The sequence below is a fragment of the Diabrotica undecimpunctata genome, chromosome 1 (assembly GCF_040954645.1).
Source record: "Diabrotica undecimpunctata isolate CICGRU chromosome 1, icDiaUnde3, whole genome shotgun sequence".
Taxonomy (NCBI): Eukaryota; Metazoa; Arthropoda; class Insecta; order Coleoptera; family Chrysomelidae; genus Diabrotica; species Diabrotica undecimpunctata.
In genome coordinates this window covers 176,190,237-176,209,397 of record NC_092803.1, presented here as the reverse complement: position 1 = coordinate 176,209,397, position 19,161 = coordinate 176,190,237, and the positions used below count along the sequence as shown (strand labels likewise).

At 34.1% G+C, this 19,161-nt stretch overlaps 1 protein-coding gene across 1 annotated transcript; it reads right to left on the bottom strand.

The window, feature by feature from the left end:
- Positions 1 to 3,972: 3,972 nt before the first annotated feature.
- On the bottom strand, positions 3,973 to 5,173 carry LOC140441379 (uncharacterized). Its single transcript, XM_072532088.1, has one exon. The coding sequence runs from the start codon at positions 5,126 to 5,128 to the stop codon at positions 4,154 to 4,156; it is 975 nt and encodes a 324-aa protein (XP_072388189.1). The 5' UTR covers positions 5,129 to 5,173; the 3' UTR covers positions 3,973 to 4,153.
- Between the last annotated feature and the right edge of the window lie 13,988 nt (positions 5,174 to 19,161).

Genomic DNA, 19,161 nt, shown 5'->3' with positions numbered 1-19,161 from the left:
CGGTTCAGAATGGTCACCATCAAGAAGACCTATTCTTAGCGAATGACAGGGCTATGTGGCCAACCATTGGAAACACAAAATTTAAAGCTGTTGGTGTTCCGGACACGGAAAGTAAGTAAGTAAGTATCTCATGGTTTACTGTCGTGAGTATAAATATAATTATTCTGATATGGGCGTATCGTTGGTATTTTCGAAAAAGGTAAAGTGAAGATATGTCATAACCTTATGAGTCTTTTGTGGTGTTGTATTTATTATTATTTAAATCAGATTGAAATATATTTTATTTAGGTTCTGTCTATCTTTTTTTTTCATTGATTGCGTTGGTATTTCTTTTTATTTCTATTGATTCGTATATCCCCTTTTCTTTTTGTTTGTTTCGGTTTTTAAAATTTTGATGTTTTCGAAGTCAAATTTATGCTTCCTCTCAATTTCATGTTTTATGACCGCAGTGACGTTGTTCTTGTAACATTTGTGAGAACAAATTCTGGATTGAAGCAGTTGACTGGTTGACTTTTATTTGAACTATTTTTCTCTAAAATGTGTAAGAAACGGTTTATAAAAAATAGTTTTTTTCCTTTTTATGATTGTTACAAAAACAGTGCGAAATCAGCTATATGTCTTAAACGATTTGTCATCAGCTATCACTCATGTATCTTTTAGTACCTTCAAAAACCTATATTAGAATTTTACGTGAAACCGATGATTTTTCACAGATAGACTGGGGTACTCTTTACTGTACTTTGTGAAATATTGAGAGGTTGTAATTAAAAGACTAATAAGTCTCAGAAGAAATTCTAAAAATATCAATAGAAGATATACATTACACTGTTAGAAAAATGAAAAATCGGAAGAGGATCTAGTGATAATGGCTAACGACTAATAAAAAAAATATAAAAACTATATGTCAACATAAACAAGAACAATGAAGACCCAACAGACCTTGAAAACTACCGTCTCATTAGCCTGTTAAATCATCTTTATAGGTAAGCATACGTCTACTCACCAAGAAGATGCAAAAAAAATCGATTTATATCAACCTCGAAGACACGCCGGATTTCGCTCAGGTTATATTGCTGTTACATCTGGCATCAATTTCAATCAATTTAAGAGAGAACAATCAAGTCACAAAAATGATGAAGTAACAGACATAGGAACAACCATAGAAAACATAAAATATAACCTGGAAAGCTTTAAACAAGATTCGACAAAGTTCTTATATAAAATTAGAATAGCTCAGAAAATAAAAAAATATAGAAACAAAGGACTTAGACCCTGAAAGTCTGTATGAGGTAATTAAAAAATATATTCATGAAGCGGCAAATGAAGCACTGGGAAAAGTTGAAAATCGGAAAAAAGGAAAACCTGAATGGTTATCAACGGAATTAGAAGAGAAAGTTCTCAAGAAAAAACAAGCATATCACATATGGCTTCAATCCAAAGATCCTCAAGACAGAGAAATATACGCTAAATGGAATAGAGAAGTTAAAAAAGACGTGGATAAGACGAAAAATATAAACTGGGAGGCTAAGTGTGATGAACTGGACAGATTTATGGGTGGAAAAAAAGTGGCACAAGCTTGGAAAACATTAAAGAAGTTTAGGAAAAATGAGAAAAATGAAGACAACATTTCTCTTATAAAGTTAAATGAATGGGAAGAATATTATACGAAGCTGCTGAAAGATGATAGAGTAGAGTACAGATGGGAAAAGATAAGGGAATTAATAGACAACAGAGACGAAAGACAGGAAATCCCTATATGTAATAACATTATCTGAATTGACGTAAACCTTAAAAGAGGTTAAAAACGGAAAAGCCGCAGGGCCTGGAGACATTCCCATAGAGGTGGTTAAATATGGGCCGACTGACCTTTTAGAATTAATAGTAGACCTTTTCAATAAATGTATGTGTGGAGACCAGGAAATTCCTAAAGATTGGAATAAATCTTATATAAGCTCCATATATAAGAGAGGGAATAAAAGAGACTGTTCCAATTATAGAGGTATTAGTGTAACGAGCTCTGTGGGTCGATTGTACGGCAGAATATTAAAGAAGAGGGTTGAAAGACAGTTACAAGATATTAAAGAACAAAGCGGCTTTCGTACCGGGAGATCCTGCCTTGATAATATATTTATCCTACGACAAATAATTGAAAAGCGTGTCGAAAGAAGTAGAAAGACCTATTTGGTATTTATAGACCTTTAGAAAGCATATGATAGTGTCCCGTTAAAGAAAATGTTTGAGGTCCTGGAAAGGTCCGGATTGGATTCGACGTATATCCGAGCGATATATAAATTGTACGAAAATGCAGTTAGTTGTATAAAAATTGGAACCAGAACCTCAAATGAATTTAAAGTCACTAAAGGCCTAACTAAAGCAAGGATGCTGTTTGTCACCGACACTCTTTAAAATATACGTCCAAGAAGCATGGAGGAATTGGAGAAATAAATGTAGATTTATGGGCATCGAAGTGGGACAAGAAACTCTGAATACATTGTTGTTTGCAGATGATCAGGTGGTGGTTGCAACCGATAAGGAAGATATAAATTATATGAATCGAAAATTATTTGAGGAATATGCCAAATGGGGGCTTACTGTAAACATAAGCAAAACAGAATATTTAAAAATTGGAGGAAATACCACAGATCTGAGGCTTGAAAACGCAGTCATAAAAGGCTGCAACCAGTATAAATATCTAGGAAGCATCATATCAGCGAATGGCAGCGTTAAGATATATGTACAAAACCGAATAACCCAAGGGAAAAAATGCATCCGAATACTGAATTCATTACTGTGGTCTAATAAAATAAAGATGCATACCAAACTTTGCGTATACAGAGCAATTGTAGAACCAATTACCACATATGGTGCCGAATGTTGGACGATGACAAAGAATGAACGAGATAAAGTAGACGTTGTGGAAATAGATTATCTTAGAAGGTCATGTCGAGTATCGAGAATGAAAAGAATCAGGAATGAGGAAATACGAAACCGTACAGGAAGATACTCTTTCAGATAGAATACAAGGAAGGCAATTACAATGGTATGGTCACGTGATGAGAATGGAGGAGGAGCGGTGGCTAAAGAAAGCCTTAATTTATGTTCCGCCAGAAAGAGAGAAAAGGGGAAGACCACCAAATTCCTGGAGAAGAGAAATTACAAAAACAATGCAATCTAGAGGCTTAGAAGAGGTAGATTGGAGAGATAGGAAAAGATGGAGGCTGAAATGCGGGAAGCGGCAATCGCCGTAGGACCCCCGTTATATGATGATAACATCTGGCATCAAAACAAATCATTGGGGCTGATGTTTGTGGACAATCGAAGGTTTCTGACACAGTGAATATTGGCGCTATTTTAAAGTCATTCGAGCAATGTTAAATTGATTATTGCTACTTCATCAGAAATATATGAAAACGCAACAGCTACTATAAATATTGGCGCTATTTTAAAGTCATTAGAGCAATGTTAAATTGATTATTGCTACTTTAACATCATCAGAAATATATGAAAACGCAACAGCTACTATAAATTTCCTTGTAAAAATTTTTGATGAAAATCGCAGGAGATAATCAGATATGTGGGTTACAAAGAACAATATCCCTGAGCTGCGATGCCTATGTTAAATCAAGCTTAAACGCATTACAAAGCTTAAATGGAGATGGACGGGACATTTAGCGCGATTATGGAATATGAGGACGAGGAAGATTCTGGAATGGAGGCTAAGAAGTGCTAAACGAAGCCAAGGCAGATTTCTCGCCGACTGGTCAAACGGCATCAAGAGAATCTCTTCGAATTGGGTTGCAACAGCTAAAGATAAAAATAAATGGGAAAAATTTGAGGTGGCCTGTCGAACCTTGGACGCAAATAGAGGCTGAAGATACGCAAGAAGTAGCAACTGTAACGTCTACTATAAGTTAGATTATGTACAAAATTAAACTAAGCTACCTAATTTAAATTAGGGTAATAAAAACAATATTAAAGTTAATAAATAATTTTAATGTTTTAAAATATTATAATGTTATAAACTTTTAAATAGATATAAATATGTATATATATATATATATATATATATATATATATACTATATATTACAGTAGTATATTATACTACATATACTATACTAATTATTTTTATATAACACTTTATAGACTTCTGCTTAAGGGATTAGATAAACTGGCATATCACATGGAAAAGTACTATTATAAATCAAATGTTCTACCCCGTAGAGTTCATCAGCAAATGAGTTCTCTATAGTTTTCAGACAATCACATGATATGGGATTATCCAAAAGGTATATAGTCTTTGTTGTCGTTTTTACATTTGTCAATACATCGTCAGGTAAACAGTTGAATTGATTGTTGTTTAAGTAAATAACACTAAATTCTTTTATACCATGAAAAAGCGTAGATATCGTATTTAGATTGTTTCGTTCTAAATGAAGCCTGATGGGATTCTTGAAGGAGAAAACACTGGGATCTACATCTTTGATATTGTTGTTTCCTAAAAAGATGGTTACTGGTTCAGTAAAAATTGGTTCTAAAGTGGGAAAGGTGTTGCCATCTACAAGTTCCATTAAATTATGTCTTAGGTCTAACACACTTAATAGAGAACTTCCCCTAAGGCAGTTTGGACCAAGTTTGGTTATTAGGTTTCTGTCTAAATGAAGGTGTTTTAAGCTTTTCATGTTCTGGAAAGTCTCGCCGCTAATAAATTTAATTTTGTTTCCAGATAAGTACAAAGTTTCTAGGGAATCGAGGTTGTTAAAACTACCATCCACTAAATCTTCTATATTATTTACAGCCAAAGATAATTCTCTTAATCTGGGCACTGCTTGAAAAGCATTTGGTTGAATTCTGGATACATTTACGTTGATTAAAAACAGCGATTCTAGTACTGGAAAATTTTTAATAATACCATCACATAGGTCTGTAATATTACCTTGTTTAACATCTATTATTGCATAGTGGTCCTGCTTATATAAACTCACTTGAACAAGCTTGATACCTCTTACGTTTCTCGATAGGTGCACATTTACACTTACATTATTAAATGCGTCCTTGTTCTCACAAAAAGAATACACACCTTGTACCACAAATAAAAAAATTAAAAGTTTACCAGTTAACTGGATCATTTTGATTTCACTTTTGATTTACTAATGGTTGTTCAAATTGGGTTAAATAATTTTTTTGAGAACAGTTGATAAACTTCGTGAGGTCAAGATAAAATGACGTAAATGTTTAGTTTTATTGGTTGTTTTTGACAAAATATAAACTATTAACATTAACGATATTATTATTTAACGTAGGCGAAAAATGCATTTGAAAATATTTTTATTTAAAAATAAGCTTTTTACTTCAAAACTTTTACTAATACACACTAATAATTTTTAAATGCTCATAAACAATAATATACAGGGTACGTCATAAAGAATGGATACATTTACCTAACTACAGTCAGTAAGAAACTTGGTTACGAGCTAAAAGATATATAGTTAAATTTCTAATATTTAAAAAAAATTTTTCATAAATCAGCCGTTTTTCTGCATATCTGGTAAAAATTGTTTTTTTTTATAATAGTATATACAGTTGAATAAGGTTGTAACGACGGCCAAGGGACCAGTGACTTTGCGTCGTACTAACCGGAAGTTATTCTAAAGGTAATGAAAATTTTAATTTTTTTTTTTGGACATAATATTTGCATGGAAATATCACATACACATGAAAATCACCTGCAGACAGAAAAGACAGAATTGTTAGAAATCAAATTGACTTCATTTTGCTCAATAACACCTTTAAGAAGTACATACAATCTACGAAAACATACCCTGGAGCTGATATACATAGCGATCACAATCCAGTTATAATGAATTTTAGATTAAAAAGATTTCTCAAAGTCAAAAAGAAAACAGTGACAAGAAAAATAGACATCTCACAACTGAAGAACTCTGAACAGAAAAAAGAAATAAGTATCAAGCTTGAGGAAGAAATAAAAACGATCTAAAACTTGGTACAGACAGACATTGAAGTAACATGGACTGCTCTAAAAACAAAAATAACAAAGATACAAGAAGAAGACATCGGGTTCATAAAACACAACAAAAAACAAGAATGGATAACGCAAGAGATCATGGACCTCATGGACGTAAGACGAAAACATAAAACAAGCCCAATAGAATACAAGCGAATCAACAAAATCATTAGAAAAAAGTGTAGGGAAGCGAAAGAAAACTGGATGTCAACAAAATGCCTAGAAATCGAACAACTTCAGGAAAAATACGACACCTTTAATATTCATAAAAAAGTAAAAGAAATGACAGGTAGACACAAAAAGAGACAAGCAACAATATTAAAAAATGATAATAACGAAATAATTATGGGTACAGAAGACAAACTAGAGAGATGGAAAGAATACATACAAACTCTTTTTGACAACGATAGACCTTGTTCTCCACCATCCACAGATAATCGAATAAATGAAAAAGGCCCAGAAATAACCAAAGAAAAAGTGATTCATGCAGTAAAATCTCAGAAAGATGGAAAAGAAACCGGTCCAGACAATATCAATGTCGAAATACTTAAACTAATTGCAGATAACGAAAGTAAAAACCTAGATTTAATAACAGCACTATTCAATAAGTTATATGACACAGGTAAAATACCAACAGACTGGCTAAAATCAAACATTCGTAGCATTACCAAAAAAATCGAATTCCTCACAATGCGATGATTATCGAATATTAAGCTTGATGTCTCATGTCCTTAAAACTTTTCTCAGAATTATCCATACACGAATTTACAAGAAGTGCGAGTTCCAGATGAGTGACACTCAATTCGGATTTCGAAACGGATTGGGAACACGAGAGGCTCTTTTTGCTTTAAATGTGTTAACGCAACGATGCAGAGACATGAATGTAAATGTATATTCATGTTTTATTGACTATCGAAAAGCATTTGAATGCGTTAACCATCAAAAGATGATCGAAATTCTGAGAACAACTGGAGTTGACGAACAAGACTTGCGAATTATCTCAGAACTATACTGGCACCAAACGGCAACAATTGAAATAAAGCACACAACATCCGAAGACATACAAATCCGACGAGGAGTGAGACAGGGTTGCGTCTTATCACCGCTACTCTTTAATTTGTATTCGGAGTCTATATTCAGAGAAGCATTAGACGAGGTCCAAGGCGGAAATTAAGATTAACGGAATCAGCATAGACAACATCAGATATGCTGATGATACCGTGTTAATAGCAAGCAACGCACAAGAACTACAAAATATAATAAATGCGGTAGTTCACCACAGCGAAATGTTCGGTTTACATCTAAACGTTTCCAAAACTAAAACTTTAGTATTTTCAAAGACACCAATAAACGTACAGGTGTATGCCAAGGGTCAAATAATAGAACAGGTAAATTCCATAAAATATTTGGGAACAAATATCAATAGTCAGTGTAATCCAAAAAAAGAAATCCTATCAAGAATCGAACAAGCAAGGAAAACATTCATGAGCATTAAAACATTTTTTACAAGATCAGACCTTAGTCTACAGCTTAGAATCCGAATGATCAGATGTTACATTTTTTCTGTCTTACTGTATGGCTGTGAAAGTTGGACAATGGACTTTGAAATAGAAAAAAGAATAGATGCCTTTGAGATGTATATATACAGACGAATGTTGAGGATTCCATGGGTACAAAGAGTTACTAATGTTGAGGTACTTCGTCGCATGTGTAAACAAAAAGAATTACTAAGAATAATCAAAGAGAGGAAAATGCAATACTTGGGTCATGTGCTGAGAGGCGAAAGATATGAATTACTTCAAGTTATACTGGAAGGAAAAGTAGAGGGCAAAAGATCAGTAGGAAGAGAACTCGTGGCTGAAAGACCTGAGGAGATGGTTCGACCGCTCATCCGCAGAGATCTTTCGCGCAGCAGTTTCCAAAACTACAATTGCCATTTGGATCGCCAACCTTCGAAAGGAGACGGCGCAATGAGAAGAAGAAGAATATTTGCATATTAACGTTTACAATTTATTTCACATTACCTAATAGGAGAAAAATAGTTTCACACAAACTTTGCCAAATACATACATATCTATACATATATTGTATAATATAACTAAAAATAAAATATCTAGTGGAAAAAATCTGTCATTTTTTATTGTTTTTGATTTTTATAGTAACAAGTACGGACTGCATTATGCAAACTAGACTTTTCACATTGTCGTTATTAAATTTAGAATGCATAAACACATTCAGCACTTCTGCAGCTTTGAGAGCCTCATTTACACTCTTCTTCATGTGCCTTGTCCGTTCCGAACGTTGGCAATCAACATGGCTATTCTGACTTTGTTTACGGCAGATCTGAATAGTTTAGCAGATGACAATCCGAACCATTGCCGCAAGTTTTGGAGCCACTAGTGTCTTCTCCTCCCTGGACCCCTTCTGCTGTCTATTTTCCCTTGCTGAACGATCAACTGTAGTACTCTATATTTATTATGTCTCATAACACTTAATACACTCGGAGAGGTACAATTTTCATCCAGGTAGTCATCTGTATTATCGTCGCTATCTTGGTTCCTCAGACGTTGGTAGATCATCATCAATAGCAGAATATTGTTCAAGTTCTTTATTTGCTATAAGTAGTCTTTTATTCAGATCTCTTGCCCAGAGAGACAGCGAAACTTGATCATCATCATCGTTGTCGGCAGCCACTGGGACACTGGGACTATCTGGAACAAATCCAGCATCTTTATAACAGTTGGAAATCGTCACTGCCGTAAGCTTGTTCTAGGCATCATAAATCATTAAAATGGCATCCAGTATTGTGATCTTCAGAAACTTGGCACTGGTATCTTCATGTTCATAAAGGCTGACGACAATTTTCAGAACCAGATTTTTACGAAAGGTCAATTTTAACGCTCGAATTATTCCTTGATCCATAGGTTGCAGCACACATGTTGTATTAGAAGGCAGAAAAGTGAGAGGTATGCTTGTTAAGTTATTGATTAAGGGTTGAGCTGGACAATTGTCAAACAAAAGTAGGATTTTTTTCTTATTTTCAGTCAGTTGACGGTCCCAATCACATACCCATTTGATAAAAATATCAGATGTCATCCAGGCCTTGCGATTGCTCTCATAATTTACCGACAGAGATTGTACATTTTTAAAACATCTTGGGTTCTTTGATTTGCCGATAATTAACAACTTCTTTTTTATCGTACCACTCATGTTAGCTGCAGCCATCACAGTTATTCTCTCTTTCTAAAGTATCCTCCCGAGTATTTTTCTCCTCTAAATTTTAATGTTTTATCTGGCTTTAGTTTATAGAATAATCCAGTTTCGTCTGCGGTCAATATTTCGTAGTCGCTAAATATTTCACGCAACTTAGGCCAAACTTGGCTTAGCCATTCTGTCACATCGTTCTGCTTAGCTGACAAATACTGTCCAGCAATTTTTCCGGACAAAATATTGTGTCTACTATTAAAAAGGTTAATCCAACTTGCCAAATAATCAAAATTAAAAATGTTAAGCTCTTTAGCAAAAAAATTTGCCTTTTGTTGACGCATAGGCCAATTTACAGCAATTTCTCGATTACGTTGCATCCTAAACCATTCTAAAAGTGTTGTTTGTGTTATGTAAACTTGTTTTTGAGACAACTCCCTCACACGTTTCGGTTTTAAAACATTTGTGAATAAAGGTTCTATCTTGTGTTTTTTATTTTTCTTAATTGTCGATATTGTGAAATAATTCACACTGAATTCTTTTGCAATAGTTACATTTGACTCGCCAGCTTCTAAACGTTCTATTATAACACTTTTTTCTTCAATGGAGAAACATTTTCGTTTTCTAGAAGCCATTTTTGTATGCGTAATCACTAATGGTCTACAAATTACTACCAAATAATAAACAAACGCATTCCAATCACCGACGTTGGTAAAAAGGAGGTTTGAGGGCCGGAAACAGATTCTTATCTATGAGTTTTTATGTGTCCTGTCAACGGTCACCGTCGCTGTAACCGGACAATATTGTTTAAAATTTCGTTGTTAAAAGCGGTCGGTCGTTATAAGCGGAGTCGTAATAAATGCATGTCTTTTCATATTGGCTTATATTAAAATCAAACATTATACCTTATTTACGTCACTAAAAACGGTTAGTTGTTATATGCGATGTCGTACTAAACGGACTATACTGTATTATGAATATGTTATTAACTATGAACTAGATTGTAGATAATGTCGTACTATACGAAACATTGAACAGAAAAATAACGATAACTTTTTTATCAATCATTAATTTTTACAATTTCTGATGACATTTATAGTGTGATGCAACTCAGAAAATATCATAAAACAAGATTTGGAACGAACGATAAATGCCGATAATTATTAAAAAATAAGAAGGCAATGCCGCAAAGAAAATGATGATTACATCTCTCAAATATACAGAGAAATAGAAGAACGTGGTTGTTGAAACGAAGCGAGAGATTTGTTTCAAAGATCAAACTTTTTACTAGAGAGTCTAAACCTCAAACGTGGTCTGTGATAGATAAGGAAGGTACCTGACCAATACTTGAAATAACCGAAACATGGTGAAAATATTGTAGCAATTTATATACATTTATATACAACGAAAGTCCAGCAGAAAATCTAAGGCACACCGTTTACCCCAGAGACCCTACTATCTTGCTCTCTAAAGTAAAAGATGCAATTAAGTCGCCAAAGAGAAATAAATTCCCAGGTATTAATGCAATATCAGAAGAAATACTGCAGTCACTAGATGTCCAAGAATTACAAATCATTCTATCTGTGTCATTGTTTGAAATTCGGAAAAATCGCCATCTGATTGTGTAATAAATAATGTAACAATGCAATAATTTTTTATGTGGCGTGTTGTTCGCCAGTGGAGCAAAATATAAAAGTGTGGGCCAACAACACAAAATGTGTGAGACGTAATGCAGCTTGGCTAGCAGCGTATTCCGGAGAATCACTAATTGATAGTCAATAAAGGATATGGCTAATTTGTATGCCCGTAAAAGACAGTTAACTCAGAATGAATGTGAAATGTGACAGATATAATGATAAATGGATGAGAATAAGAATACCAAAAGCAAGAACTTACTAAAGATTGTTTTGGATGCAAAGAGTATTAATGTTTACTTCTCAAGGCACCTTATACTGCGGTATAAGTAATTCCTGAAACTGTTAAAAAAATGAGAGACGAATGAAACATATATTATGTAAAACCCAACTTAAAATATAATTAATTAAAGGTACATATACAAATACAACTTAATTTTACCTTCTGATTAACCTTGAATATCCCTGCACACAAAATATCCTAGCACATATTATGTACTTATAGTCTAAAACTTACTTTAAATATAATAAAATCTCTAAGTATAAAAAAGTATAAACCTCTATACTACATACAATCTAGGGAGTACTTACCCTAACAATAAATTTGAATAATAAGAAAAAAAACCCTCTAGTTTTAAAAATGTAATCTACTTGCTAGTTAGAAAGATTTCCACATTTCGGCTTCAATTAGAATAGATAAATGCAAGTTAAATAGGAAAATCTATTCTGATGGAATAGATCCCCAAAATATCAAGAAAAATAACTTTCGGGTTTAATATGTACACACTGACTGACAAAGATAGATTTTGAGAAGGTTATTGGTTCTGAAAAGTTTAAATAATTAAATATAACAAAAAAATTATAAGTACACAAAATAAAAACGAAATTGTTGAGATTATACAGCTGGTTTCAGGGTGTATCCCTAAACGATCTTTTAATTGGGACAACAGTGGAAAAACTACCAACTTGACTTCAGTTCGTAGTAAAATAAACCAAATCAATTCCTGGTAAATTAAATCAAACTAATTCTTGGTAAAAAAAAACAAACCCAACTTAAATGAATATTCCTTCCTACTAGCCTGTATGACTTCTGGTATACCGAGTAACTTCTGATGGGATTTTTTTAAAGAGATTAGGTGGTAGGTGGCTAAAACATAATATCCAATTATTTTCCGTTTTCGTAATGTAGGGAAATAGAGAGAGAGAAAGACAAAACTTTTGTAACCTTGTAGAGAAACATTGGCACAATATGGCAGAAAAAGCCTTATCTAGTTACTGATTTTTTAAGAATAGCTGTGACCTTGAATAAATTAAAACAATTAGATGGTTTTCGAAATTAAATATATGAATATAATAAATTGAAAAGAAATAATATATTATCAGTGAAACGGTAGAAAAATATGATATAATAAAATTATTATAGATTTTACAACGAATATTAGAAAATGGTTGCATATTATGGGATAGTAAATGTTCTTATACACACTAAATCATCATAATTGTCCCGCCCCCTTTTCAAGTTGACTGTTTCTTTCAAAGTAAGGTGCTTAACACGTTTATGTTAAATATATCAAGCATCGTCGACACTAAAGCCACACACAGGTAAAAACAAACTAAGAATATCAGTTTCCTATTCGATAGGTAATATCAATTGCCTATCTCTTAGTAATTATAACATTGAAAGTAAGGATTCTTATCGGGAACTTATGTAAAACTCTTTACCAGTCCAATATGACAACAGTACGACTAGATCAGAAGTTCTCAAGACAATACAGAGCCGAGAGGGGCGTTAAACAAGGATGCGTTGTGTCACCTGTCGTATCCAATATTTATTTAAATAAGGATTTAGAAGGATTTGTCTCAAGTAGTTAAATACATTATCGTGGCTGAATGGATCAAGTTATCCAAAGCCATTAATTAAATAAGAAAAAAGGATTGGTCGACGGAGTAACAGTGGATGGAAGCAAACCTCTAATTTAAGTTTGGTTGATAACACTAGAATTATAGCAACAAATAAACAAGATATGCTAGATTTCCTATGATGGAAGAGTTGAGAGGGAAAGCACCAAAGTTGGCATTAAAATTAATAAAGATGGTAACTGTGGTCCCTCATTGTTTGTCTTATGCATTCTCCAAGAAATCTTTAGCATTCTTCGAGAAACAAACATTTCAAAAGCTTCTGTCCGATACTTCTTTTGACAATTGGTGACTTATCTCTTGCTATTTTGACGACACGGGTCTTCTCCATTCTGCTTATGTGGTTATTCCTTTCTTTTTGTATATTTTGTGTCCATTCATTTATACACTCTACGTTACATTTTCTTCTAATGTCTTCACTTTTCCTTCGATCTTTCAGCGTATTTCCTGTAATTCTTCTCAGTACTTTCATTTCTGCCGTTTCCAGTAGCCTTTGCATTGTGGCTGTATTGGGTCCTGTTTCTAAGGCATATGTCATTATTGGTCTTGCACTGACTGTATAAATTTTTGACTTCATCTCAGTGTTAATATGTCTGTTTCGCTTCTTCTTCTTCTAATGGCGCTACAATTCTTTGTGAGTCTTGGCCTGCTTAACAATGTTCTTCCATTCTGCCCTGTCGGATACTTTCCTTCGCCACTGCGAATGTTCATGGTTTTAAGATCCCTCTCTACGTCGTCTATCCATCTTTTACGGGGCCTTCCTCTTGTTCTGTTTCCTTGGGGCTTCCATCTCTGGACTACTTTTACAGCTCGATTATCTGGCATTCTTTCTAGGTGACCAAGCCAGTTTAGTCTTTGTGACTTTACAAATCTGACAATATCTGCGCTCTGCATTAGTTCATCCAGCTCGTGGTTCATTTTTATTCTCCACGAACCATCGCTGCTGAACCATCCCCTTGTCTAACTCCATTTTCAATATCAAAGGCCTGCGTCACATCTCCATCTATTCTCACAATAGCTTTGGAACCCTCCAGAGTCATTCGTATAAGTTTAACCAACATATTGGGTATCCCTAACATAGATAGTTGCTTTAACATCTTTTGTCGATCTACTCCATCAAACGCCTGTTTGAAATCGATGTGTTATTAAGGCATCTTGCCAGTCTATTTGCTTTCTGTACTTGATCTCTCACTTCTTTGTCCAGGTCTCCATAGCTGGAAAGTGTAATTCCTAGGTATTTTATTTCCATTCTTCTTCTTCTTCTGAACGTGCCCCATCCCTATGGACATTGGCGATCATCATGGCCTATGTGACTATATCTGCAGCCGTTCTGAAAAGTTCTATTGTCATTTTCCCACTCCATTGTCTCAGTTGAGTATTTCTTTATCTTTTTTCATTCTTCGTAGCGCTTTCCCTTTTTTATGTGTTGTGTCCAAGATATTTTCCACATTCTTCGATAATACCACATTTCAAAGCCTCAACTCCATACAACAGGACAGAGAATACGTAGTATCTCAATACTCTAGTTCTAATTTCGATGTTGAGTTTTCCATTGCATAATATTGCTTTCCTCTTATTAAAAGCACTTCTAGCTATCTCAATACGCCGTTTTATTTCCGTACTTCTATCCCATTCTTCATTTAGTTTGCAACGTAAGTACTGATATCTGTGCACCCTGCCTAAAAGTTTTTCTTTAGCATAAACACTGTCTTCCTCAATCTTGTTCTTGCTTGTTTCCATTACTTGTTCAATACTGATGGTATCAATTTCTATTTTACATCTGGTTGGTTCTTTGCTGACTACTATAGTAGTCAAAGAGTCAGTAGTCTTAGTTTTCTGACATGAGATTGTCACTGTCATGTCGTATTTTTATGTCTTTGTTTCCCATTCTGTATCCTCTTTGTTTGTTAACGCTTTTGATGATTTCATTCATGATTCAATTGAAGAGCATGGGGCTCAATGAGCCCCCTTGTCATATTCCGCTGCCTATTTCTACAGGTTCTGTGAGTTGTCCATCTATTCTGACTTCCATTTTGTTGTTTTGGTGATATTTTCGATAGTTTTTATAATATTTAGGTGAACTTTTCTATTATACAGTCTTTAAGTCTTTCTCTGTCAAACGCTTTCTTTAGGTCAATCCAGAAACAGAAATGCTACTCTAGTGATTTCTCAGTAATTTGCTTTATAACGAGTATTGCATCTGTACACGATCTTCTACTACGAAAACTCAATTGTTCATCTGCTAAACTTAATCTCTGATTTATTAGTACTTTTAAAATTTTAGTTGTAAGTTTTAAGGTAGTATTTAAGAAGTTTATACCTCTGTAGTTTTCTAGCTGTTTTTTATCTTTCTTTTTTTATTAGTAGAATTAGTTCGCTCGTTCTCCATTCTTCCAGTGTTTTATTGTGTTTTATAAATTATCTCTTTGTTCTAGATACGAATATTTACGTTAGCATTTGGTGTACATGTATCAGTCATTATTTTGATTTTATTTGTGTCTATTTTCAACCCTAATGTATCTCCTTCCCTGGTTATAAAATTCAGAAGTCGTTGAAAGCTCTCAGCTATTTTTCATTGAATTTTATTAATTCTTCAATATATTCGAGGACATTTTGAAAGATCTTTTTGGTATAAAAATTTAATAATAGTGGGCAAATTACACAGCCTTGACGAACTTTTTTACTATTGACATTTCTGTTGTCAGGTAGTCATAATAATGAAAATACATATTGTAATTTAAGCAAAAGAGTATATTTACATACATATATACTTTGAAATATTGGAATATTAAATGCATGTTTTAATAATTTGTTGAATCTCAGACGTCCTTTAAATACCTTAGCAAACAAACAAACAATGGTCCGATAAACTTTTATTATTTATTATTAGTTAAGCTGTCAAGGAAAAGTTTTCATTGTTACGCGGTTCGACGTCCAGTTAACCAATATAAATAACGAAAAATCTATCAAGTTGCTGACAAGCCATAGAAAATTTCCAATGTATCGGAAGCAATTCCATTGTATACTCTTATCGCAATGTCGGTAGCGAAATGATCTTTTAATGGCATTTTCATCCGCGTGCCTGTCATTTTTCATTTTCGGTTTTTCCAAGGAAAAAAGAAAAATAGTGTTAGCAGTCTATCATGTCATATGGCAGAGGGTAACGCAATGGGGATTTATAATCCTGGTGGATGGGGAATGTCTTTATTTAGTTAATGAAAGCGTCTGGATAATGTTAGATTATGTGGTAGTATCGGATAATGACACAATATTTATTTTGGACTGGTAACAAAGAACAAAGAGTGAAAACTCTTAACCACAATGTGATCTATAAGCATTCTAATATTCATATATTCTTATTTTAAATCGTTAAGTAATGTTCTAAAAACATCAGGGTCAGGTTATTTGGACCAAGAAGGTTTATTGCACTAAATATGTCTTAATAAAATGTTTTTTTATTTAGAATTACTTAGAATTACGTATTTTACTGTTGTAATTTGGTAATGAAGCATAACCAATAATTAACTTATATTTACCTTATACAGTAAAACTTATGTTAACGAACACCTCTTCAAAACGGAAAACTCTGCTGAACGGACAGTTTTTAGGTCACCGAACATTTCATATGTGAGTAAATAGGAAGATTCCTCCGAACAACGGACCTTCTTCACAACTCCGGACAAAATTTGCCGTCAGTTTTTCTAAGAAATTATTATAATTTTACCTGCCAACAACGGACAGTCAGGTAAAGGCGACTAACAGATTAAAATTGGGGCTCTGGAAAGCCGAATATGTATATAACTTATTATAGCCATAAAACTAACTATATAAGTAGTGAATTACGGTCATAACACTAGGAACTTCGGGTAGGTACAACGATTTTTAATTGGAAAAACCCATTTTAGAATTTATTCATCCTTTGTACAAATTTCAAATTTAGTTGCGATATTCTGATCTATGGGGCACGTTATGCGGATGGATGAAAGTGATCCCACTAAAATAACTATGCTAAACAGGCCGGTCGGAAGAAGAAGAAGGGGCGACCTAAACTCAGATATCTGGACGATGTACAGGAAGATCTGAGGGAGATTGGAGTGAGGGGCTGGAGAAGACAGACACTCGATAGGGAAGGATGGAAGAATGTTTTGAAGCAGGCCAAGGCTCACGAAGGGCTGTAGCGCCAACTGATGATGATTCTGATCTAAGGGTAATATGTCCTCGAATAAAAGCAAGTTTTTAAGTTTGGAAGAAAAAAAATCGGTTGCCTGTAAAGTCGGTTTTACGGGCGAAGATTTTACGTGACAACGACTTTTTCTCGGTAAAATATTTATTGATATGAATATTATTAAATTGCACAATAGGAACAAGGAATTGAATGAAAATAAGAATTGCACAAATTTTAACTATAGAAATATATTTTGTTTACTAAAACATTGTACATGTAAACTTAAACTTAACTAATTTCTATTTGAGTGATTTTGTTGAGGATAGGACGATGATAGGAGGAATATGAAATGAAAGGAAGTGTTTCTGCTGTAATGTGTCTTGCGAAAGTCAAGTCGATGGTTGTTTCTTTTAACGTAGTTGACTTAGCGGTACTACAGCGGACCGATCATGTTTGAGTGGGAGAGAGACGCAAGGCATTCGCCGGTCCGGCGGGCCTCTCTCTCGTTCGGTGACTCATCTTAACAGACGTGAGCGGGCGTTACACTTTTTCATGAGTGACTCCGAGCCACAACCTAATTTAAGACGTTGTCACGTCAAAAATATTGGTGATAGAAGCATCTGAAAAAAAAAATTATAGTGTTAGAGTTTTTATCGAAAAGTTTTAAATAGGAAAAACTCAAGTTAATGACATTTTAAAGACAAAGGCCAATTTAAAAAAGTAACATAGTGAAAGTTGAACTGTTTAAAAAAAAAGAGGATTAAAACCAAAAGTGTTGCCATCAATAGTATAGTGTACGATTGGTTTGATAAAGTGTGAAGTAAGAACATTCCATTATCTAGACCGATAATAAAAGAAAGAGCTTTAGAGGTGGTGAAAGAACTTAATTTGAATTTTAAAGCTTCCAATAGTTGGCTTGGCAAGTTTTGTTTAAGACATAACGTTAAATTAGAGCAATTTTTGGAGAAGCTACAAATATTAAACTTGACGTTTCAGAGTGGCAAAGAAAACTGCTAAATTAATAAAGTGGCTATTTACCTGAGATATTTATACCGCTGACAAGACTGGTCTGTATTATCAAGCCTTATCAAGTAAAACTTTTACAGTTCGTAATGAAAAGTGCACTGGGGCTAAAACTGCTAAGGAAAGGCTGGCTGTATTCTTCTTCTTGATGTGCCTATCCGTTACGACTGTTGGCGATCATCATGGCAATCTTTATCTTATCTGCAGCAGCACGGAAAAGCTGCACAGATGTTGTATTAAACCAGATTCTGAGGTTCTTTAACCAAGATGTTCTTCTTCCTGGACCTCGTTTTCCAAATATTTTTCCTTGCAGGATGGCTTGAAGGAGAGTATATCTGGATTTATTTCGCATAATATGTCCGAAGAACTGTAACTTTCGAGATTTGATGGTGGTCAGTACTTTTCAATTCTTATTCATTCTTCTGAGGACCTCCTCATTTGTGACTCGGTCAGTCCACGATCTTAAGCATTCTCCGATATAGCCACATCTCAAATGCTTCCAGTTTTCTGCACATATCTTCGTTCAAGGTCCATGATTCAACACCATAAAAAAGGACAGAGAAGACGTAGCATCGCAGCATTCTTACTTTTGTATTAAGAGAGAGGTTGTGACTCTTGAAGAAGGCCCCCATCCGATTAAAGGTGGATCTAGCTTTTCCGATGCGTGCTCTAATCTCCTGGTTGTTGGTCCATTCTTCATTTATTATGGTGCCGAGGTAGTTGTAGTGCGTCACTCTTTCTACAGGGGATTGGTTGACGTAGAGTTGACCTTCTGTTATTGGCCGTATTATTATGTGCAAATTTAAATGGGAAAAAAGAAAAACCTTTGGCTATTGGTAAAAGTAAAAAATCGTCGATGTTTTAAAAACTTTTATGTTGATAAACTCCAAGTCGACTGGTAATACAACAAGAAGACCTGGATGACCAGAAATATCATGACAGATTGGCTGCACAAATTTGACAGAAAAATGCAACGTCAAAAAAGAAAAATTCTCTTATTTCTGGACAACGTAACATCTCATTCGGATATTCAGCTATCTAACATATCGAAATTTTTGCCACCTAATATTATAGACATTGTCAACCGTTAGACAAAGGAATAATTAAAAACTTGTACATAAAGTTTTTAATGTGAAGAACGTTATCATCTATAGAATTTTCTTTATCAACGACTGAACTGGAGGAGTCCATAAC